Source organism: Pinus tabuliformis, chromosome 6 (genome assembly GCF_031772625.1).
Source record: "Pinus tabuliformis cultivar Carrire ecotype Pingquan chromosome 6, CPIR1, whole genome shotgun sequence".
Classification (NCBI taxonomy): domain Eukaryota; kingdom Viridiplantae; phylum Streptophyta; class Pinopsida; order Pinales; family Pinaceae; genus Pinus; species Pinus tabuliformis.
In genome coordinates this window covers 204477961-204499469 of record NC_142292.1, presented here as the reverse complement: position 1 = coordinate 204499469, position 21509 = coordinate 204477961, and the positions used below count along the sequence as shown (strand labels likewise).

At 37.0% G+C, this 21509-nt stretch overlaps 1 protein-coding gene across 1 annotated transcript in view; it reads left to right on the top strand.

The window, feature by feature from the left end:
• The first annotated feature begins 7957 nt into the window (after positions 1–7957).
• The window catches only part of LOC149258165 (26S proteasome regulatory subunit 4 homolog B-like), a 61273-nt gene continuing 47721 nt past the window's right edge, over positions 7958–21509 (top strand). Inside the window, exon 1 of the mRNA XM_089414873.1 lies at positions 7958–8580. Within this exon, the coding sequence (XP_089270999.1) occupies positions 8104–8580 (477 nt within the window). The 5' untranslated portion in view covers positions 7958–8103. The remainder of the gene's footprint in view (positions 8581–21509) is intronic.

Genomic DNA, 21509 nt, shown 5'->3' with positions numbered 1-21509 from the left:
TAAATGATTACATGTTAATCATTGTGGAACGCCTCTCTTGGTTAGATTGTTGTGATTTCCATACAGTTTCTGTTTCAATGAGGATGGCCATAGTCAGATAAGTGATTATAAGAAACATGGATTATGCAATACTTTGTTATCAATATTATGGAAAATATTGTGATGATTGCAATCCTTCCTAACCATAGGACCCTTGGCGTATCCTACCCTTGCAGTGACCTTGATTGTGTAACTTGTGGTCTATTTATACAACTTTGAATTTGTTGTTATAACCTAAGAACATTGTCCTTCATACCTTTTCCCACCACTGCTATATCAAGGCAACATAGGTGCTCTAAAGTCAAACACGTTATTGGGCCTCCTTGTCCTTCCTCCTCAATAAACAATGCCCTTATACATTGCTTCACTCACAGTATGTGGCTCAAGTGTGCATACTCTTGAATCTATGCAACAGGTGGTTCACCCTCATCTTTTCCTACCAAATACATTTAACATATTTCAATAGCTTTGTAAACCTTACCTCATAATTAGTTATTATCATGCTCCTTATCATATGACCCATCATGTGACTAATGCAAAAGAGCCTAGAGATAACAATTACAAGAGTAAAGTGACACCTTTATTGGGATCCTCTTCCTATAGAATGCCCTTGTAGTTAGCATACATAAAGGAGGGTTAGCCCCTTTCCATTGATGATTTCTTCTTGACCGTGGTAAGTGAAAAGGCACATACTTGCTACCTTTACATGGGGAGGAGCTCAACCTACATGCACAATTGACCAATAAAGGCAAATGTAGTAATTTACCCTATATTCACTATCCTTTATCGAAAACTATGTACTCTATTTCTTAGTGGAAATTTACCTCAGAGAAATAATTATTGATATACTAATATAACACTCACGTTAAAGGAGTTCCTTCATACGTTTTTATCAACATATAATATTCAAAAGAGTACTAGAGATGCATCTTTTATACTTTGAGTGTCGAGCATCCACCACTTATCAAGATATGTGACATTGTGTCACAAATATGGTGCACAACCACTTAAATTTACTTAATGGTCTTGATTGCTTATGCATAACAATGGTCTCCTTGCAGAGGTGCAAGGATCCCATGAGGGCATATACACCACTTGGTTGGTAATTTATTTTTGACCATGGCATGTCAAAAAAGGCACATACTCACCATGTATTTGCAAAGGGAGGGTGACCCTACAACAAGTGAAGAAAAATAACATGCAAAATTAACCAACACAGACACATAGGGTAAACTACACTACATTCATTATCACTTATTGAGAACTACATACTTTAACTCACAATGTAAATTTTCATTTTATAAATAACTATTTTAGTTTTCTTCACCAAAAAACCTCGTAACTTCTTATTCATAACAAAGATATGACATTTTACATATGTTATAAGAGCATTTTCAAAATATTTAGGAAGTTGATCCTCCCCACATCTAATAAATTAACACAAGAATAGTCCTGAAAGCACTATCTATTTTTGAGACAAAGCATAAACAAAAGGAAATATTGGCAAAAAACCAAGGATGTAAAAGTTCCTTCATCAACCTTTTTCCCCTTTCTTCTTCTTGATTTCATTCCACCTCACTAAAGGTGTTTCCATAGGAATTATCTATAATTCATAAGCCAAATTTTTAGAACTCATCAAAGGTACACGCTCCTTATCAAATTTCAAGTATTAGATATGCGAGACCTCTTCATTCCTCTTGACGTAGCATCCTTAAATATTCCACCCTCTACAGAGAAATATATGTATTATGGGCTTCCTCTGTAGCATCTATAGTATAATTTTTTTGCTCATTTAAAATTTTGGAATAGGTAGAATTAACATGGTCTAAATATTTTGTTGTTGTGATTCTTCATCTTTATTATTTTCATAAATATGCATTAGATTGCTTGAGAAAGTGATAGTTTTTTGGCTTTGTTTTGGTCGCTTTTTTATTTTAAGGATAAGCTCATGCACAGGGGCACGTATTCTATAAATGACCCATTTGTTGATAAATCTAGCACCGCAATGTTGTATTTCGTAACCCCATACTCAAGTCCACCAAGATTTTTCTTCTTTGAGAATCATTTTGTCTTGAAGACCCTTACTAAAGTCTATCTCAACATGGATATGGGGATAAGTGCATAATTTTACTACAACTCTCTCAATATCAATTTTGATATAGTTACCCAAGGTGTTCCCAATCCCCTCAAACTAGTAAATGCCAGACATGTAATCATAGATTTGGGAGGTAGACCCAAACTAGCATTCTAGTCATTGGCAGAGTGTTGGGATCAAATTCTAGGAATCACGGACCAACAAAAGTCTCACTTTTGCCCAAAATTAGGGACCCTTGTTAAACACTTTATGATAATCAACATGATTGTAAAATAGAACAATAAAAAACATTAAGAGCATAGAGATGCCTCCCAATTATCTATCCAAGCTGAGTGAGTCCATTGGAGAAACTCCGAAGGAAAAGGTCGATAATCATTAAATATGCATATAATTGCATTTGATTTGAATATTGAGTGAATTTTGTGACCTTTATGCAGAGACATTCACCAACGACATCTATTATGATTTCTCCATGTATAGGCAGTAAGCATGGAAGGTATTGGCACACTTGGAGTGGAAGATTTGTTTCATAGCACATCCTTAAAAGAATGATTGAAATATGAAGATGCATGCTTGCCCACTACTCCTTGACATAGTCATAAAACCAAAAAGAGAGTTGTATACTTTAACATGCTATATTGTGACAACACTATCTAATCCTCATTTGTTTCCATCCAAACAAAAGTTGCTACCATTCTACCAACATCTGCTTCATGTACTCCAAGTTTATCTTTACATCCACCACAAAATCTTTAGAATGCACCAACATAGTTTTCCTAAGTGCAATTGATCATAATTTGGAAGCATGCTTGATTGGCTATCGTTTCTTCAATCACTTAGCTTTTGCTTAAATCATCATGCACTTGGCACATAACATCACATAATTACAAATGATTTACATTGTTATGCCTAAGACTTTGTGAATAGTTTTGAAATCATCATCCATCTCGAGACAAGAGACCTTGGACTTAGCAATGATGGAAAAGGGGATGAGATGGGAGTGGAAGAGGTGGAGAATGCCTTCACATATCTTGGAGAGCTTTGATTCCACCTTCGCCATTTACTCCTTGATGGTGACCACATGCTCATCCTTGCCCCTACTCTCCTACTTTTGCTTGATGGAGGAGATGCATGTCCAAGAAGAGAAGCGAAACTGATCATGTTCTTATAGGGTACATAGAGCAAGTTAAGCTCCTTCACCTCCATACCTTTGGATACCATCTTCATGAAATCCACCATTTCCTCATATAATTCCACCTACTCAACCAATTTCGCCATGTGTGTATTCACCTCTTTTAATGACTTTGCCATCACCACTACCACCATCTCTTCTTCCATTATTCCTTTATGTTCAAACCCCAAGGTTTTAGCTCCACAATATGTTATCCTTATATCCTAAAAATAAGTTTATATGTTAATGTAACAATACCATTTAAAAAGAATGTGAAGTATGTTTTTATTAATATATGATAGATAAGAAAATATTAGAGATGAATCTTTTCTACTTTGAGCATTGAGCACACACCACCTATTAAAAAGTGGAATGCAATGTGATGAAAGTGATCACTCAACTTGATTCAATTAATAATTTAATAAGTGGAAGTTTTTAATGGAAATGCTTCCTCATTGTGCTGAGAGGCCCTCTTCAACCCAATATGGGGAGATGTGTAGGCATGTAAACATTTTTTAAATTCAAATTTTTTATATTGTAATTTTGTTTTTATTAATAAAATTAAGAATATATATATATATATATATATATATATATATATATATATATATATATATTTTTTTTTTGAATTCGTGATCCATATTATTATGAATGTTGAGAGATCTTTCCGTAAAAATCACATAAAAGAAAATAAGAATAAATTAAGAATATATTTTTTATATAAATTAAAATCATAATATACATATCACATTAAAATATATAACATATAAATAGTAGTTATAAATTAAGATCCACTTTACCATATAAATTAAAATAATGATTCCCTAACCATATTTAAATTTAATTAATAAGCACATAAAAATTTAATTTATGAAAATTAATTGTATATGTGTGTGTGGGCTAATATATGTATATGTGAGAGATGTTGTGTGTAACGTTATTTAAAAAAAATGTTTTTCTGTAACATTAATTTAAAAATTAATGTCTGCCATAAATAAAATACTTAGCTTTTCACTTTTATTTTACATAGACTTTATATAGTGAGATAAAGTAAAAAATAAATTACTTTTTAGTATGAGGGATATATGTAATTCTTTCATTGAGCTAGATCTAATGCCTATGGTATGCTAGAAAGGTGTAACATAACATGATATAATGTAATAAACATTTTAACTCGGTTAAAATAAAATAAAAATAACAAAATAAAATTAACCCTATAAAAATTAACTAATAAAAAATAATTAAAAATGACCTATAGTTTTAAGAATCCATGGTATTGACCCATGGTATTCATGTGGAATATAACCTATTTCAAGGGAGAATTAAATTAGTCTAGATCCATCTTAGTTTGATGTTATATTTAGATACATAATTAGTTGTACACCTTGAATCCATGTAACCTATAAAGCTAAAACTTTTTTGTTGATATGTTCGCACTCTACATTTGTCTGGATATATTCAGAGGTGGGAAAATACTAGGAAACATGTAGTTATTACATTTTATTTAATATTTTTGCCTACCTCCATCCACTTTTTACTAGGTTATATTGGGTAAATATTATAATATTACATTTTATCTCATATTTCCCTTCAACTGGTCCACTTCTTATTGTAATTTTTCTTTATATTTGAAGTTTGAAAGTAAACAAAATCAACTATAAAATTAGCAAGGGTGAGGGGAAATATTGAGTAAAATGTAATATTTAGGCTCAGGTGTGATGAGAAATATTAAGTAAAATGTAATAATATTACATTTTAATTAGTATTCCCCCCACCCCTCACTATTTTATCCAAGATTTCCTTTCAACAAATTCACCTTTTATTAAATTTTCTTTATATTTGAGCTTCATGTAAACTTAACTCCTATGTAAACATTTGATCCCAATATGATAGAGATGTTGTAATCTTTAACATTTTGAAAAAATAAAATAAAAAAATACAATATTAATAATTATAACTATAATTAATAATTTATACTTATACTTATAATTAATAATTAATAATTAACCCAATGTAGATCTATATTAACTCTAGATCTATCAAACCTCCAGAGGGATCAAATTTCTTGGGATGGAAAGCTCTTTTAAAGTGAAAAGAGATTTGATCCCTCTCGATCCAGAATTAAGATGGATCTATACTGGTTTCAAAATTAAAATATTTTATAAATATTTTATTTTAATTTAATTTTATAACATTTTCTAAATTAAATCTAAAAGCAAAGTTATCTAGGAGACGTTGTAGTGGTGTAACTGTTTGAAAACATTTGCATGTGGACTAAATTAAAAAATAATAAAGCGCTATGTTGTAAATTACAAAAAAAACTAAACTAAAATAACATAAATATAAAATTAACAATTATATTTATAATTATAATTAATAATAAAACCAGTCTAGATCCATCTTAACTTCAGATTTGCCATGAACTGAGAGGGATAAAATCCCTTGAGATGTAAACTTCATTTAGAGTGAAATAAGAATTTTGTTGGAAGTTATAGTTCCACTTATTCAATAAAAACTTCAAACATGAAACGTTGCCTAATGATTTAACTCACTTTAGAACAACCTAATTCACCCAAATTTTAAAATTATGAATAAAATATAAAACTTTACCAAACTTACAAAATTAACTTGTCTAATTGAAAAATAGTCTTATAAAAATGTTCATAATATCCACATAATTGTGCCCAAATTTTAAAATTATTTACAAAATGAACTTGTCTAATTGAAAAATAGTCTTATAGAAATGTTCATAATATGTAAACAAAAATAATAAAATAGTAAAAATAAAAGTAACCATAAGTTAAAATAAAAATAACTTATTGACCTATGACATTCATGTGAAATATAACTTATTGACACATGGTATTCATGCGAAATATAACTTATTTAAAGGGGCAAAGGCCTAGATCCATCTTAACTCCAAGGGAAAGACTCTTTAAAGGGGGAAATATCAACTTAGATCCATCTTAACTCTGGATCTACCAAGCAGCTAGAAGGAGCAAATATCTTTTCACGCTAAAACAGGTTTGCACCTCAAGCGACTTGATCCCTCTCTACTCTTGATAGGAAGTTAAGATGGATCTAAGCTGAGAATAATGTCATTGAAGAAATGTGAAAGCCCATAGACCAACTCTTTATTTATTTATAATACAAGAGACACTTAGGCAATCAACATGTAAGCATTTTTTGATATATTAACATTTTATTGGTGAAAATAATTAAAAGTTATTTTTTCTTATTTTTTATAATATGGATCACATAAGCCTAAATTCAACAATTACAATTTTTATTGGAAAACTAAATTGAAATAAAAATTTAAAAGAAAATATCAAAAACTTGATTGTAGGGAAAACTCCACAGTTAAGGGCGCTTGAGCCAGAGGCATTATGGGATGGGTGACCTCATAGGAAGTCCTGTTTATCAGGTACAAGCCCCAGAAGTGATGATTGACGCTATGTGATTTATTTTACTACTTTCAATCTGACTTCTACTTACTTAACACAATTGAATCCCAAAAATGACATCTAACTTTAGAAAAGTCAAAATTAAAAGGCAATAATATGAAATTAAAAAAGGCAAGAAGAAAACTTATAACTAATAAAAAAAAGTTAAGTTTTACTTGCAACTCTTAAATGGAGGAATTTTTTTAACAACATTGTATACATTAAGGAATATAATATAATTATAATAATATTGTATAATTTTTCTCTCTCTTTTCCTTTTTTGTCTTTTTTATCATAAAGGCTTAGTGATAGTGGGTGGGAATCCTCCTTGCTTGGTATGATAACCTCAAACCATACCTAACAAGGTAGGCCAAAGTTACCCTCATAAGCTCATCCATAGAGTATGAACCAATAACTTCACAAATGAATGCCTTAACAAAACACTCAATCACCAACACATCCCACCCCATACACATATACTCATTATATATATATATATATATATATATATATATTACCTTTTACATTACACAATATTAATAACTAATACTACACACTCTTAATAACTAATACATATTATTCATATAAACTTGCTTTTTAAAAGCCGTAAACTCGCCGGAGGAATTGCCCGGAAAGTTATGGAAATTCCGGTTATATTTAGAGAAAGTCCAGCAAGGATTTTTGTAAATAAGTTATAGTTGTTAAACTTCCAAATTTTAGGTGTCCTACACGCTTTTGATGGTGCTTAATCCATTCACACCATCAAAAACACGATTCAAACACTGCCTCTACAAGATTTTTTGAAATTTTTTGCCCGAATTCCAGCCACTTTTGGCCGTCTGGGAATTCCTTCGCCTCATTAGACGACTCCTTTTTAAAAGGTTTAAATATTTTTTGTTTTTTAAATAAATAATTTAATTATTTTCAATATATATTATTTATAATACAACTTTAGTGGCCTTAATAGTTAACACCATGTGTTTCCTTTTAACAGGTCACGGTTTCAAAACTAGAGGAATAGAATATGTATGTCTTCTTAGACTTAACAAAGAGATGGAATATGTATGTCTTAGTAGACTTAAGAGTCAAATCGCTAATAAACTATAATACTATTCTAAGCATGTTTATTTAAAATATAAAAATGTGTAACAGAGAAAAAGATACATTCAAAATTGATTTATTACAATAACATCATGTCCCTCTCAAGAGGGCGCGATACGCCTTGTTTCTAACGTTTTTATGAGGCAAAAGTCTCCTGTAATGTTAACTTTAAGCTTGCACCATTGAAACTTGTTCTTGTGGGTTTTTCATTTCACAGGTCGAATTCTGGTCCGAGTTCGAATCGAGTCGAGGCAATGGGGCAAGCGCACGGCGGTGGCCTGAATCGCAAGGGCTCCCCAGACGACCGCAAGCAGGACGACAAGAAGGAGAAGAAATTCGAACCCGCAGCACCACCAACTCGCGTGGGCCGTAAACAAAGAAAGCAGAAGGGCCCCGAGGCGGCCGCCCGGTTGCCGGTGGTGACGCCACTGACCAAATGCAAGCTCCGGCTCTTAAAGCTTGAAAGGATTAAAGATTATCTTCTCATGGAGGAGGAGTTCGTTTCCAACCAGGAGCGGCTGAAACCCCAGGAGGACAAGAACGAGGAGGACAGGTCGAAGGTCGACGATCTGAGGGGATCTCCCATGAGCGTCGGTAATCTGGAGGAAATTATCGACGAAAATCACGCAATTGTTTCGTCTTCGGTCGGCCCTGAGTATTATGTCAATATTCTGTCGTTTGTAGATAAAGATCAGCTTGAGCCTGGATGCGCCATTCTCATGCACAATAAGGTCCCGTGTTCAAACCCTTTCCCCTTATTTATTATCCATTTTAACAATTGCATTGTTTAAGAGATCTCTGCTGCGGAATCCGAACCAAGGGTGGATTCTTGTGGTGTTAATTTTAAGGCTCCTTAGATGTTCGACTAAGTTTGAATGGTCGGCAAACCATGTTATATGTTTAATGTAGCAGAAATGCATGACAGGGTTTGCTTCTGAGAGACTGCCATGTTAGTAAATGTTCGTTTCACCTTAAAAGGTTACTATTGGTAAAAGAAAATTGAGCTGAATAAGCATAGCTATTAAACTGCGCTTTTGTACAACAATGTAAAGCTTATTAACTTTGTAATACACTAAATTTGTCTAATCACAAAACACCCAGCCAATTTTTGGAGTTTCTTCCCAACGGCCTTGAGTGTTAGGAGAGATGAACTTCATCGCTCTCGTGTTCTCCCTATGATCTGGCAACCAGGCCTCTCCCCCCTGAGGATGTCATCCCTCAGCCCTGACCACTAACCCGAAGACATCATCCACCATTGCACTGGCCTTTTCACAGTGATTGATGATTCCTATGAGGAGCCCACCTTTAGGCCCTTGGTGTCCTCACTTAGCCTCAGCTATCAATATTTCTGGAACTATAGCTCCATTAATGCATGGTGGCAGTATATGCCACCAGTTGGATTTTAGCAAGTACAAAATCCAACAGGTGGCATATACTGACCCTGTGTGTTAATGGAGCTATAGCTCTAGAAATATTGGTTGCCCTTAGCCTCTGCAACTAGTTTCAACTTGCCTTGGCCTTTTCATAGTGATTGATGGCTCTGATGAGAAGCCTACCTCTAGGCTCTCGGTGTACTCTCTTGGCCTCCACAACTAGTTTCAACATGCCTTAATATCGTTTTTTTACTTACTTAGCTTCAATTTCAATCGTTTCTCTTGTATTTCTTTTCCCTTGTTCCTGGGGGAATGCGTCCCTAGGGTGGGGTGCACACACGTCACACTTCCCGCCCACCTAGGACGGGGATGCCTAGGAAACATTTTGTTGGAAAATTCAAAATTAGGGCAGTTTATTATTTCATTTTCCATACATGACGTTTATCTGTGATATTTAGTTCTTCTTTCTTTGTTTATTATGTTTATGTTCATCATCAAATGCAAATCACAACCATAAGAGAGAGACACTAGACATAGGCTCCAAGCCAGGGCAAAACCCCTCCGTAAGGGGAAAACCCATGAGAATTTCTTCTTATAGAATCAAATCAAAGGAGACTTCCAAGACCAAAACCCTAGACCTTTACTACAATCAATCAGCGAAACTTTCTCCACAAGTTCTCCAAAGACAACAAAATTAGGGCTTTTCAAGAGAACGAATTGCAGTACCTCCTTATCCTCAAACCAGAGGTAACCCTAGGTGCTACATATGTAGAGCATAACCTTTCTTTTTCGCATGCCTTAAAGACCTTTTTCCACCTTTGCACCTTCTTCTAGCCGTAGACCTAAACTCTTTCTTATGTGAGTTTCTTGTCCTACTAATGAAGGTCGAATTGGTATATTTATATGGCCTTTACATGAGGCCTTCAAGCCCTCATAAGGCCGACTTCTTAACTTGTTGGCCGACTTGATTTATTGGAGCTTCTAGATATTTTTAATATACAAAATAACAATTTTCTTGATACATGAGCCCTCCAAGGGACTTTGCATCATGACCTTGACTCTTTGACTTTTTCTTCATAACCCCTAAAGCACTCAATGGGTGCTTTGACCTAGGACATATAACCATGAGCAAGAAACCCCTTTTGGGGGGGGTGTGAGAATGCATACTCCTCAATTTTGTCTAATAACCCTTTAAAAAAATACGTAACTAATATAAAGACCTAAACTAATTTGCAAGCCCTAACTCACTCATTCGACTTACCAAGCTTACCTCTGCTTGGCTTACCCCGCAGTGCTATCTCACTTACCAATTAACCGTTGCTTCTCCTACCTCTCTACACTCCTTCAATGCTCATCACCCATTTTTAATTTTTAGTTTTAGCTTTTGAGTCTTGACTCTAGATATCGATGACTTCAGATCGATTCTTTGACTCGTTAGTCTTTACTATTTTTGAGTTTGAGTTATATCGATATACGGTTCTGTTAAAATTTGCAACTAGGGCCAAACTCCATGCGGGTCATCTTATTTATGGCAATTGATATTTTTCTTGGATTCCTCTCGTCGAGAGGTGTAGAATTGATCTAAAGATCATCCTATTCCGACATGTATTCATGGAGATATAAATTTATTTGTGTTATGTGACAATTCGTCAAGGTCAGCCAACAACCAAATTACACCAACGTTTTATTATAAATAGTAGAGGACCTCAAGTCATTTTACATACACCTCTTGTGATCTCTCTCTTCATTTGTTTGGGTTTTGGTGAAAGAGAGATCTGGAGGGAGTGCCCTATATGCTGCCATGAAGGAGACGTCTACGCTGCCCTAATGAAGATCAAGCTTCAGCCATGAAGAGACTTATACGTTGCCTTAAATTACAATCATGGAGGAGACATCAAGACGTAGTTGAAGGGAGAGAATCCTAGCCGCAGTTGAGGGAGATCTTGCCATACCCTAGCCGCAGTAAAGGAAAGGTTCTAGACACAGATTGAAGGAGAACTAGTCACAGTAAAATGATGCCCTAATTCGCTGTCCTAGTAGGCTCCCATACGCAGTCCTAAAGGAGAGTAAGACGCAGTCATCTAAAGGTCACACATCCGCAGTAAAGAGGAGACTTTGCAGCAATTAAGGAAGAGGTCTAGCCACATTCAAAGGAGGCCTAAATACGCAGCCTAAAAGGGAACTCTAATGTGCTGTCATGTGATGCCCTTATCCACAGTTATGAAGAGGCTTTATTCGTAGCAAAGGGAGGGTTGGTCAATAGTGGATCATAAGCCCTATACGCTGTCATTAGAGACCTTAATCCGCAGTTAAGGGTGATTGTTCTAGGAGGCACTTGCACGCTGTTTCATAGCTAGAGGGTGATCCTTTTCCACAGCTACAGGAGGATGGTCACAGGCAATTCTAACAGCTGGTTACTGTCTAGAAGGAGGCCTTACACAGTTACCTAGTTGCTGGGATAATGCCACATTGCTGTAGGTGACAACATGGCCATTTCAGTACTGTTTGGGTATGATATGCTGGGCAGAAGTATCCAATAGGGAGGAGCTAGGGGCTGCTGCATAAAGGCTGATTGGGTCACTGTGTGAAGGGACAAGGTTACAGTCAATTGCTAGGCTAGGCCGCAGGCCATAGCCAACAGTTGGAGGCCTATTTAAGTGCTGCATTCAGACCCTATAAGGCAACGTATCATTGGAGATCAATGTGAAGGCTATCCACAGTAAATAGGTGGACTGTGGAGTATGTTTAGGGTGCAGTAGCTCTCAGATCTTGCACCCTAACCAGAGATCAGGTTTGCCAAGATATGCTTCAGTCCCTTCAGCATACGCAAGTTGCCAGATGGACAACCTTGACATGATCTATGAAGCAACAAAGGAAGGAGAGTCTTATGGAAGGAAAGCTTCAATATGTTGAGTAATTGGTTAAGCTGTTCTAGGCCTATCATCTGTTGCATTGTGTCATCTTCATGGTGAAGATCTCTGATGTCTGATCTCCTATTTTGGCAAGTCAAGTATTGACTTCAAATGTATTTGTACTATCTCTCTGTCTGCTGAACTATTGAAGAATATAAGAAGAATTGATCAAGGGTTTCCCCACATTGTGGTTTGTCCCTGGCTGGTGCCACATCTTATGTCCTCTTGTCTTGGCTTGTCTTCTGTTGTTTATGTTTATGTTCTATCAGCACTTTACTATCATGCTGATGTGATTGCTAATCTGGAATTGATATTGAGCTAATATGAAAAATTGAAGTAAATTGCTCTAAGCATAGAACATACCAAAAATTAACATGGTATCAGAGCTGAGGTGAAGACAAAGCCCAAGCAAGAGTGAAAGAGCAATCACCGAAGACAATTGGACTAGGTCAAAGGCTTAATGGGTTCCTCATCCCACTTCCTCGCTGAATTGGAAGAGCAAGAAGTGTTGGATTATGTGAAGGGTAAAATCCCTGAATCTCCATCAAATGCACCAGCTGCTCCTAGAGATCTAAGGGTGGAAGGAAGGGCAGGTGCCTTGCTTGTAATAAGTGTGGCCATTATTCGAGGGAGTGTCCAAAGAGAAGGGACACATCACATGATGATGATGATCATTCCAGGGGCATCTTCAATGATCGAAGGAATGACAGGTACAATGGTAAAGGAAAAAGGAATGCAGGATCTCAAGGAAATGGTCGACCCTCCAAGAAAGCCAGGAACTCCAGGTATGAAGAATCAAATGTTGTTTCTGATAAGCAAAAGGAGTATTATCTTATATTGACCCTCTCCTCTACTTCTCCTTCGGACTCTTTGGGAAATTGACTTATTGATAGTGGTGCCTCAGGACACTTCTTCGGATGCAAGTAAGCTCTCTCTAATCTGATAGAGAAGGAAACAAACTTGGAGATTATTCTTGGAGACGATGCCACCTATCCTGTAAAGGGTGTAGGGAATGTTACTTTTAATTGGATCAGAAAGTTCTTTATTTATCGAATCGCAAGAAAAACCTAGTGTCCATTTTGACAATGGAAGACAAAGGTTACAAGGTGGCATTCATCGATGGAAAGGTATGTGCTTGGAAAAGGAGTTTTAAAGATGATTTTACTCTTGGGTTCAGGGTTGGCAATTTGTATCAAGTTGTAGGAAGTCCAATAGGGACCATGTCATGTGACACATCTCTTCAAATGGCACCAGAGGTCTGCCCATCTTCATTGTAGCCCTACCCGACGTGAGACGGATGGTGACAGGGATGCCTGAATTCAAAGAAGAGCATGAAGGTACATATCTGAGATGTATCGAAGAAAATCTTACAAGGGGACCATTCCCCTCATGTAATAGCAAGGCCACAGATCTAGAATAAACTGAGGGGTTTGAGATTCATGAACGGGAATCTCATGTACGCAGGTTGAAGAAAGCTCTCTATAATTTGAAGCAAGCACCCTGGGATTGGTATGAGAGGATTGATAGCTATTTGATGATGCTGAGATTCACTACGAGTGAAGCTGATCCAAACCATTGCTTTAAGGTTGTGGATGATAGACCTCTCATACTGGTACTTCATGTGGATGACCTCTTTCTGATAGGTACAAACCCTCTCATTTGCAAAAGTAAGAGGGAGTTGGATTCCAAATTTGGAATGGTGGACTGCAAGCTTGTGACTACCCCAATGGAGCTTAACTTTAAGAAGTTATGCGGTAGTGTTGCCGGACCTGATTTGGGAAATGCCTCTGAGTTTCGTCAACTCATAGTAGCATTGATGTTCTTGGTGAACTCCCGTCCGGATAGATGTTTTGCAGTTAGCATGTTGAGCCAACATATGGCTGAGCCTCATCTCTCTCATTGGATTGGTGCCAAGAATCTTCTGAGATATCTTTAGGGCACAATCACTCATGGACTGAGGTACATTGCTGGAGCTATGAGGCTACATTATTATTCTCCTAATCTGATGTTGATTGGGCAAGCAGTATGGAGGATCGCAAGAGCACTTCTGGGTGCTGGTTCTCTTTGGGTTCTGCTTCGATTTCTTGGATAAGCAAGAAGCAGAAGTCGGTTGCTTTGAGCACCACTGAGGTCGAATACATAGCTGAGAGTATGGCCTCCTGTGAAGCTGTCTGGTTGTGGAAACTCTTTAGTGAGCTGTTTGGACATGCGCTGGATACCACCGCAATCCTTTGCGACAACCAGAGTGGGATTCAATTATCAGAGAATCCTGTGTTTCATGATTTCTCCAAGCATATAGACATCAAGTACCACTTTATTTGGGATATGGTACAACGGGGAGCAAGAAGGCTGCAACACTCTGGGATTGATGTGCAGGCCACTGATATTCAGATGAAGCCCCTGGGAAAGGTCAAATTCTTGACTTTCTGAGAACAACTGGGAGCCGTGGAGAGACCCTCTCCCGAGGGTCCTGTATGATATGGACATTTAGCTCTGGGAGCTCCGGGGGGCTTGGGGGTACTTCTTGGAGCGATGAGCAACCATAGGGTGAGTGGTTTAGCTTTCCCCTAATGGTTTGCTATGTAGGCAGGATGAGTGGTTCATCCTTCTCCTGCTGAGACACAGTCGTAGGGTGAGTGGTTCAGCCTTCCCCTAGTGATTTGTTGTGTACAGGGTGAGTGGTTCAGCCTTCCCCTAGGATACCCCATGCTGACATGTAGGCAGGATGAGTGGTTCATCCTTCTCCTACTGAGACATCCTACCCATGTAGTCTGGGACTCATGGGAAGTACCTCTCATCTGGCCAATGAGTAGGGAAATGAGGATAGGGACCATAGTACTACTGATGGACGCATCGTGTAGAACTGTACTCCCTATGCTAGGATGATATTAAACTGGGATTAGTTAGAACTGACTTTGGGTCAGTAAGAGTGGTATGAGACACTCTCTTTATTTGGAACCAATTTCGGATTAGTAAGAGTAGTATGAGACACTCTCTTTATTTGGAACTGATTTCAGATCCGTAAGAGTGGTATGAGACACTCTCTTTATTTGGAACTGATTTCGGATCAGTAAGAGTGAGACGCTCTCTTTATTTGGAACTGATTTTGGATTAGTAAGAGTGGTATGAGACACTCTCTTTATTTGGAACTGATTTCGGATCAGCAAGAGTGGTATGAGACACTCTCTTTATATGGGATTGACTTCGGGTCAATAGAGAATGGTATGATACATTCTCGATCACTTCTTCTTCTTCATAGCTCAGCAGAGCAGAGCGGTGCAGGGCATTGCATTGATGGCAGAGATAGTACAGTCTGGCTGATGGAGTTCTCCCTAGTTGAGAGGGAGTGTTAAAATTGGCAACTAGGGCCAAACTCCATGTGGGTCATCTTATCTATTGCAGCTGATATTTTTCTTGGATTCCTCTCGTCGAGAAGTGTAGGATTGATCTAAAGATCATCCTTTTCCGACATGTATTCATGGAGATATGAATTTATTTGTGTTATGTGACAATTCGTCAAGGTTGGCCGGCAACCAAATTACCCCAACCTATCCTCAACGTTTTATTATAAATAGAAGAGGACCTCAAGTCATTTTACACACACCTCTTGTGATCTCTCTCTTCATTTGTTTGGGTTTTGGTGAAAGAGAGATCTGGAGGGAGTGCGCTATATGCTGCCATGAAGGAGACCTCTACGCTTCCCTAATGAAGATCAAGCTTCAGCCATGAAGAGACTTATACGCTGCCGTAAATTACAGTCATGGAGGAGACATCAAGACGTAGTTGAAGGGAGAGAATCCTAGCCGCAATTGAGGGAGATCTTACCATACCCTAGCCGCAGTAAAGGAAAGGTTCTAGACACAAATTGAAGGAGAAGTAGCCATAGTAAAATGATGCCCTAATCCGCTGTCCTAGAAGGCTCCCATACGCAGTCCTAAAGGAGAGTAAGACGCAATCATCTAAAGGTCACACATCCGCAGTAAAGAGGAGACTTTGCAATAGTTAAGGAAGAGGTCTGGCCACAATCAAAAGAGGCGTAAATCCACAACCTAAAAGGGAACTCTAATTTGCTGTCATGTGATGCCCTTATCCGCAATTATGAAGAGGCTTTATCCGCAACAAAGGGATGGCTGATCAACAGTGGATCATAAGCTCTATATGCTGCCATTAGAGGCCTCAATCTGCAGTTAAGGGTGACTGTTCTAAGGGGCCCTTACTCACTGTTTCACAGCTAGAGGGTGATCCTTTTCCGCAACTACAGGAGGATGGTCACAGGCAGTTCTAACAGCTGGTTGGTGTCCAGAAGGAGGCCTTACACAGTCACCTAGCCGTTGGGATAATGACATATTGCTGTAGGTGACAACATGGCCATTTCAGTACTGTTTGGGTATGATATGCTCGGCAGAAGTATCCAATAGGGGGGAGCTAGGGGCTGTTGCATAAAGGCTGATTGGGTCACTGTGTGAAGGGACAAGGTTATAGTCAACTTTAGAGTTGGAGGCCTTTTTAAGTGTTGTGTTCAGACCCTATAAGGCACCGTATCATTGGAGATCAGTGTGAAGGCTATCCACAGTAAATAGGTGGACTGTGGAGTATGTTTAGGGTGCAGTAGCTCTCAGATCTTGCGCCCTAACCAGAGATTAGGTTTGCCAAGATATGCTTTAGTCCCTTCAACATACACAAGTTGCCAAATGGACAGCCTTGACATGATCTGTGAAGCAGCAAAGGAAGGAGAGTCTTATGGAAGGAAAGCTTCAGTATGTTGAGTAATTGGTTGAGTTGTTCTAGGCCTATCATTTGTTGCATTGTGTCATCTTCACGGTGAAGATCTTTGATGTCTGATCTTCTATTTTGGCAAGTCAAGTATTGACTTCAAATGTATTTGTACTATCTCTCTCTCTGCTGAACTATTGAAGAATATAAGAAGAATTGATCAAGGGTTTCCCCACATTGGGGTTTGTCCCTGGCTGGTGCCACATCTTGTGTCCTCTTGTCTTGGCTTGTCTTCTGCTGTTTATGTTTATGTTCTATCTGCACTTTACTATCATGCTGATGTGATTGCTAATCTGGAATTGATATTGAGCTAATATGAAAATTTGAAGTAAATTGCTCTAAGCATAGAACATACCAAAAATTAATAGGTTCTAGTCTTTAGACTTAAGTATCTACTATAGTCTATTTTGCTTAGTACTAATTAGATTCTAGAACGATGAGTGATGAATTTAAATTTTAAATCAATTTAGAATCCGAAATGATAAATGATGAATATGGATCAATCTATTATGTTATTGAATCTTGTGGTGTATAGATGAATGATGTATGTATCAGTATAAAAGATGAGTATGGATCAATGTATTTATGCTTTCGTTATTGAATTTGAACACACACACACACTGTTATGAATATAATTCATAACAAGTAAATAAATAAAATAAATGTAAATATAAATAATCAAAAATTGATTATGTTAAATAGTCATTAAGTTAAGTGAAAAGGCATGTCTAAAAGACATGCCTAATCATGAAAGGTCACTTACTTAGGTATAAAAGCAAGGCCTCATTGTAACATTTGTATCACTTATATATATATATATATAATAAATTATTATTACAAATACCTTTTGTGTATTTTTACATTCAAGTCTCCAAGCTATCAATTTTCATGCTTCAGTAACGGTTTTTATGTTTCATTAGTATCAGAGCCATGGCGCACAATATAATGATGGGAGTCTTTGAACGTTGTTTGCAGCACAATGTGCCATTACGTTCACATCCTGAATGTGTTGAACAATTTAGTAAAATTCAAGAAGCATTTCAACGATTAGAAAAATCATGTGCAGAAGTTACAACATGTTTAAAGAAAAGTTATGTAGAGGAAGAAGATAGTGAGGGTAAAGAAATGAAACAAGAGGAAGCAAGAGAAGAAGATTTTGATCAGAATGATGATAATGAAAACAAAAATGTTGCAGACACTTCAATGGAGGTTGATATGCCAGAAAAAATCCAAGACATGCCAGATCCATTGCAGAGTACAAAAAACAGTAAGATTGGGGGTCATGTTGATATTGAAACAGTTAACCAAAAGAATATTGGACAACTAGAACAAATATCGGATTTGATGAGGGCTGAAATTGGTCAGTGTAATGTAGAGAAGCATGATGAAAATGTGTCTTGCAAGAACATTATGTTAGAAGAAAAGCAAGGAATTCTAGATTCCTCATTGGAGGAAGTTAGTGAACATGGTGGAGGGAAACATTTCATTGAGGCATCACCTGAGAATCTTTCATAGACTGGTGATGATAAGCAAGCAAGAAATGGAGCTGCAATGCAAGCTACTATTTTGAGTGGCGAGGGCAATGAGGAAGTGCAAGACCTGTTGCTTCTGGATGTTACTCCCCTTTCATTAGGGCTTGAAACTGCAGGTGGGATTATGATTGTTCTCATCTCAAGGAACACTACCATCCCCACCAAGAAGGAGCAAGTCTTTTCAACTTACTCAGACAACCAACTTGGAAGATTGAGTAAGGAAGAAATTGAGAAGATGGTTCATGATTCTGAGACATATAAGCCTTAAGGATGAAGATGAAGAATACAAGAAGAAGGTAGAGGCCAAGAACTCCTTGGAGAACTATGCTTACAACATAAGGAACACCATTCGAGGTGATAAGATTGCAGCAAAATTAGATCAATTTGATAAGACGAAGATTGAGGATGCCATTGAACAGACTAAACAGTGGATGGACCAGCTTGCAGACGCTGATGAATTTGATGACAAGAGGAAGGAGCCGGAGAACACTTGCAATCCTATCATTGCCAAGATATTGTCGTGGCTGTCACTTGAACACTTGCTCAGATTTAGCTGTGTCTCTAAACAATGGAACGCTTTATCTTCGTCAACCAAATTCATAAGTGGTCTTTGGGATAAGTAGTTTCAAAAGGTTATTGCTAGGATGCCATGGCTGGCTTTGCCATTTGGAGACAAGACTATAAAGAAATTGTTTTGACACTGCCAAGTTTCGACTATGGCCGAGGTAGTTGTTATAAATTCAAATGAGAAATTACATTGGGAATTGTCGTTTACTCCATACTTTATCATAGAATTTTATGGAACCAAGTGTTACCCTTTTACGAAAGAGTGGCTGGATGAAATTAATGCGGAGAATGAGCAACTGCTTGAGGAGGTTGAACCGAAGAAATTTGTGTTAGCAATGTTTGTGTTATGTGTGGATTGCAGAGCAATGTTTTCTTGTGTGGCAACAGAGGCTTTCAGAGCCTTAAAGCACAATAGGGATCTCCATTCATTCCTGGGGTATGTGTTTCAAAACCGTTGCAAGAAAGAAATAATGGAAGGAACATCATGGGTTTCAAGGTGCGAGTTTACTTCAGAATCTGAAATCGATACAAAATCAAATGAAATCCTAGTGAAGGAGCTCGAAGATGAGATTCCGTGTTCACTCGAATGGCGCTTGGATTCCTGGGAGAAAGAAAACATGCCCTGGAAGATAGATGGCCAGACGACAGTTATATTGCGGAAGAAATATGGTAGCGAGGATATAAAAGTTGAAGCTACGAGGGTGGAGGGTAAGGAAAATGTGGACGTAATAGTCACCATTTCTAAAGGAGAAGATCCTTCCCTCGATTTTTTTTACTAGGCATTACTGCGGTTTTCCTATCCAGAAAGTATCATTCAAACACCCACAAAATAAAACATCAGATGAAGGAGATCGAATTTATAGTTGCGTTTAACTTGACAATCCTGTCAGGGAATTCCGCTGTTGTTGTTCTGCTTCCCTGTCTCTGTTGTTCCCCGAAGCAATGCCCTCATGTTGCCCCTCGATTCGCTCCCATAATAACTATTCCGTCGTGCCTTGCTGTCTTATGCGTTAGTTCCCTGTCCACTTGTTCTGAGGGCAAATACACATGCAGCACGTCGTGCCCTGTCCGCAGTCACCACTCCTGCATCGACGACAACATCAAACATTAATCTTTGAGGACAAAGACGCAACATCATTAAAGACTAGGTGTCAAACGACGTGCTCCAGTCGGAAGGTCAACGGTTGGCGTCATTTCATTTGGGCGTATACGCTTAAGCCATCCCATTAAGCAAATAATCATAATCGATTGGGATAGCAGCGTATAATTAAATATAACTTAAGTAAAATCTATTAATTAATTAATCTAATTATTTAATTTATATCATTTAATTAATTAATATATAAAATTTAATCATATAAAAAATAATTTAATTAATTAAATTATATTATAAAAAAACAGTATTAAAAAAATTAGAGTTATAAAAAAAAGAAAAAATTTAGACTTACTAAAAAATTATTATTAAAAAAATAAAAAATAAAAAATCCAAGGGAATATCATTGATGAGCTACAAGATGAGAGGCTGGCCAGATTATACACATCGAGATGACAAACACTAAGTGAAGAAATTCCACAGCATTAAAGCTTTGAGGACAAAGCTTCCGAAGGAAGGGGCTATGTTATGAATATAATTCATAACAAGTAAATAAATAAAATAAATGTACATATTAAATAATAAAAAATTGATTATGTTAAATAGTCATTAAGTAAAATGAAAAGGCATGTCTAAAAGACATTCCTAGTCATGAAAGGTCACCTGCTTAGGTATAAAAGCAGGGCCTCATTGTAACATTCATATCACTTATACATTTTATATATATAATAAATTATTATTACAAATACCTTTTGTGTATTTTTACATTCAAGTCTCCAAGCTATCAGTTTTCATGCTTCAGTAACAGTTTTTATGCTTCACACACACACACACACATACACCCCCCAACATCTCCTTATCCCCCTTAAATTTCCTTAAAATTTGAGGGTACTCCTTGTGCGTCTCCTCATTCCTGTGTCCCCCTCCCCCCATGTCGGAGTATTCGTGGAATATAACTTTTTTCTTATAGTTTCTTTTAGCTAAACACTTAGATCCTTGTTTTTATCTACTCTTTGATGGTGTTGATATAGGAGTTTCTTTCACATTCCCACTTTGTACTTACATTGGGTGTAATGTTTTAGTCTCATTGACCTACTTTTGTGGTCTTTCATTGAACATCAATACTTATCAACAATCAAGACCTATTTTAAGATATTTGTGAAAACATGCAAGCCATTGCAGGAGGTGCTTTCCATTTTATTTTATCTAATATTTTTTGTCTTCTATGGACATTGTTTAGTTCAATTAGATAACTTTATGTTGTTTGCTTCTTTGATGTTTTTCGTTTTTTGTGAGTAAAGAAGAATATTTACATTACAGAAAAAATTGGAGTATCTAAGTTTTAAGGTGTTCTCAACAGTACAAAAGGGGGCCAAAATAATCTATAGATATAAACCCTAACCATGAATT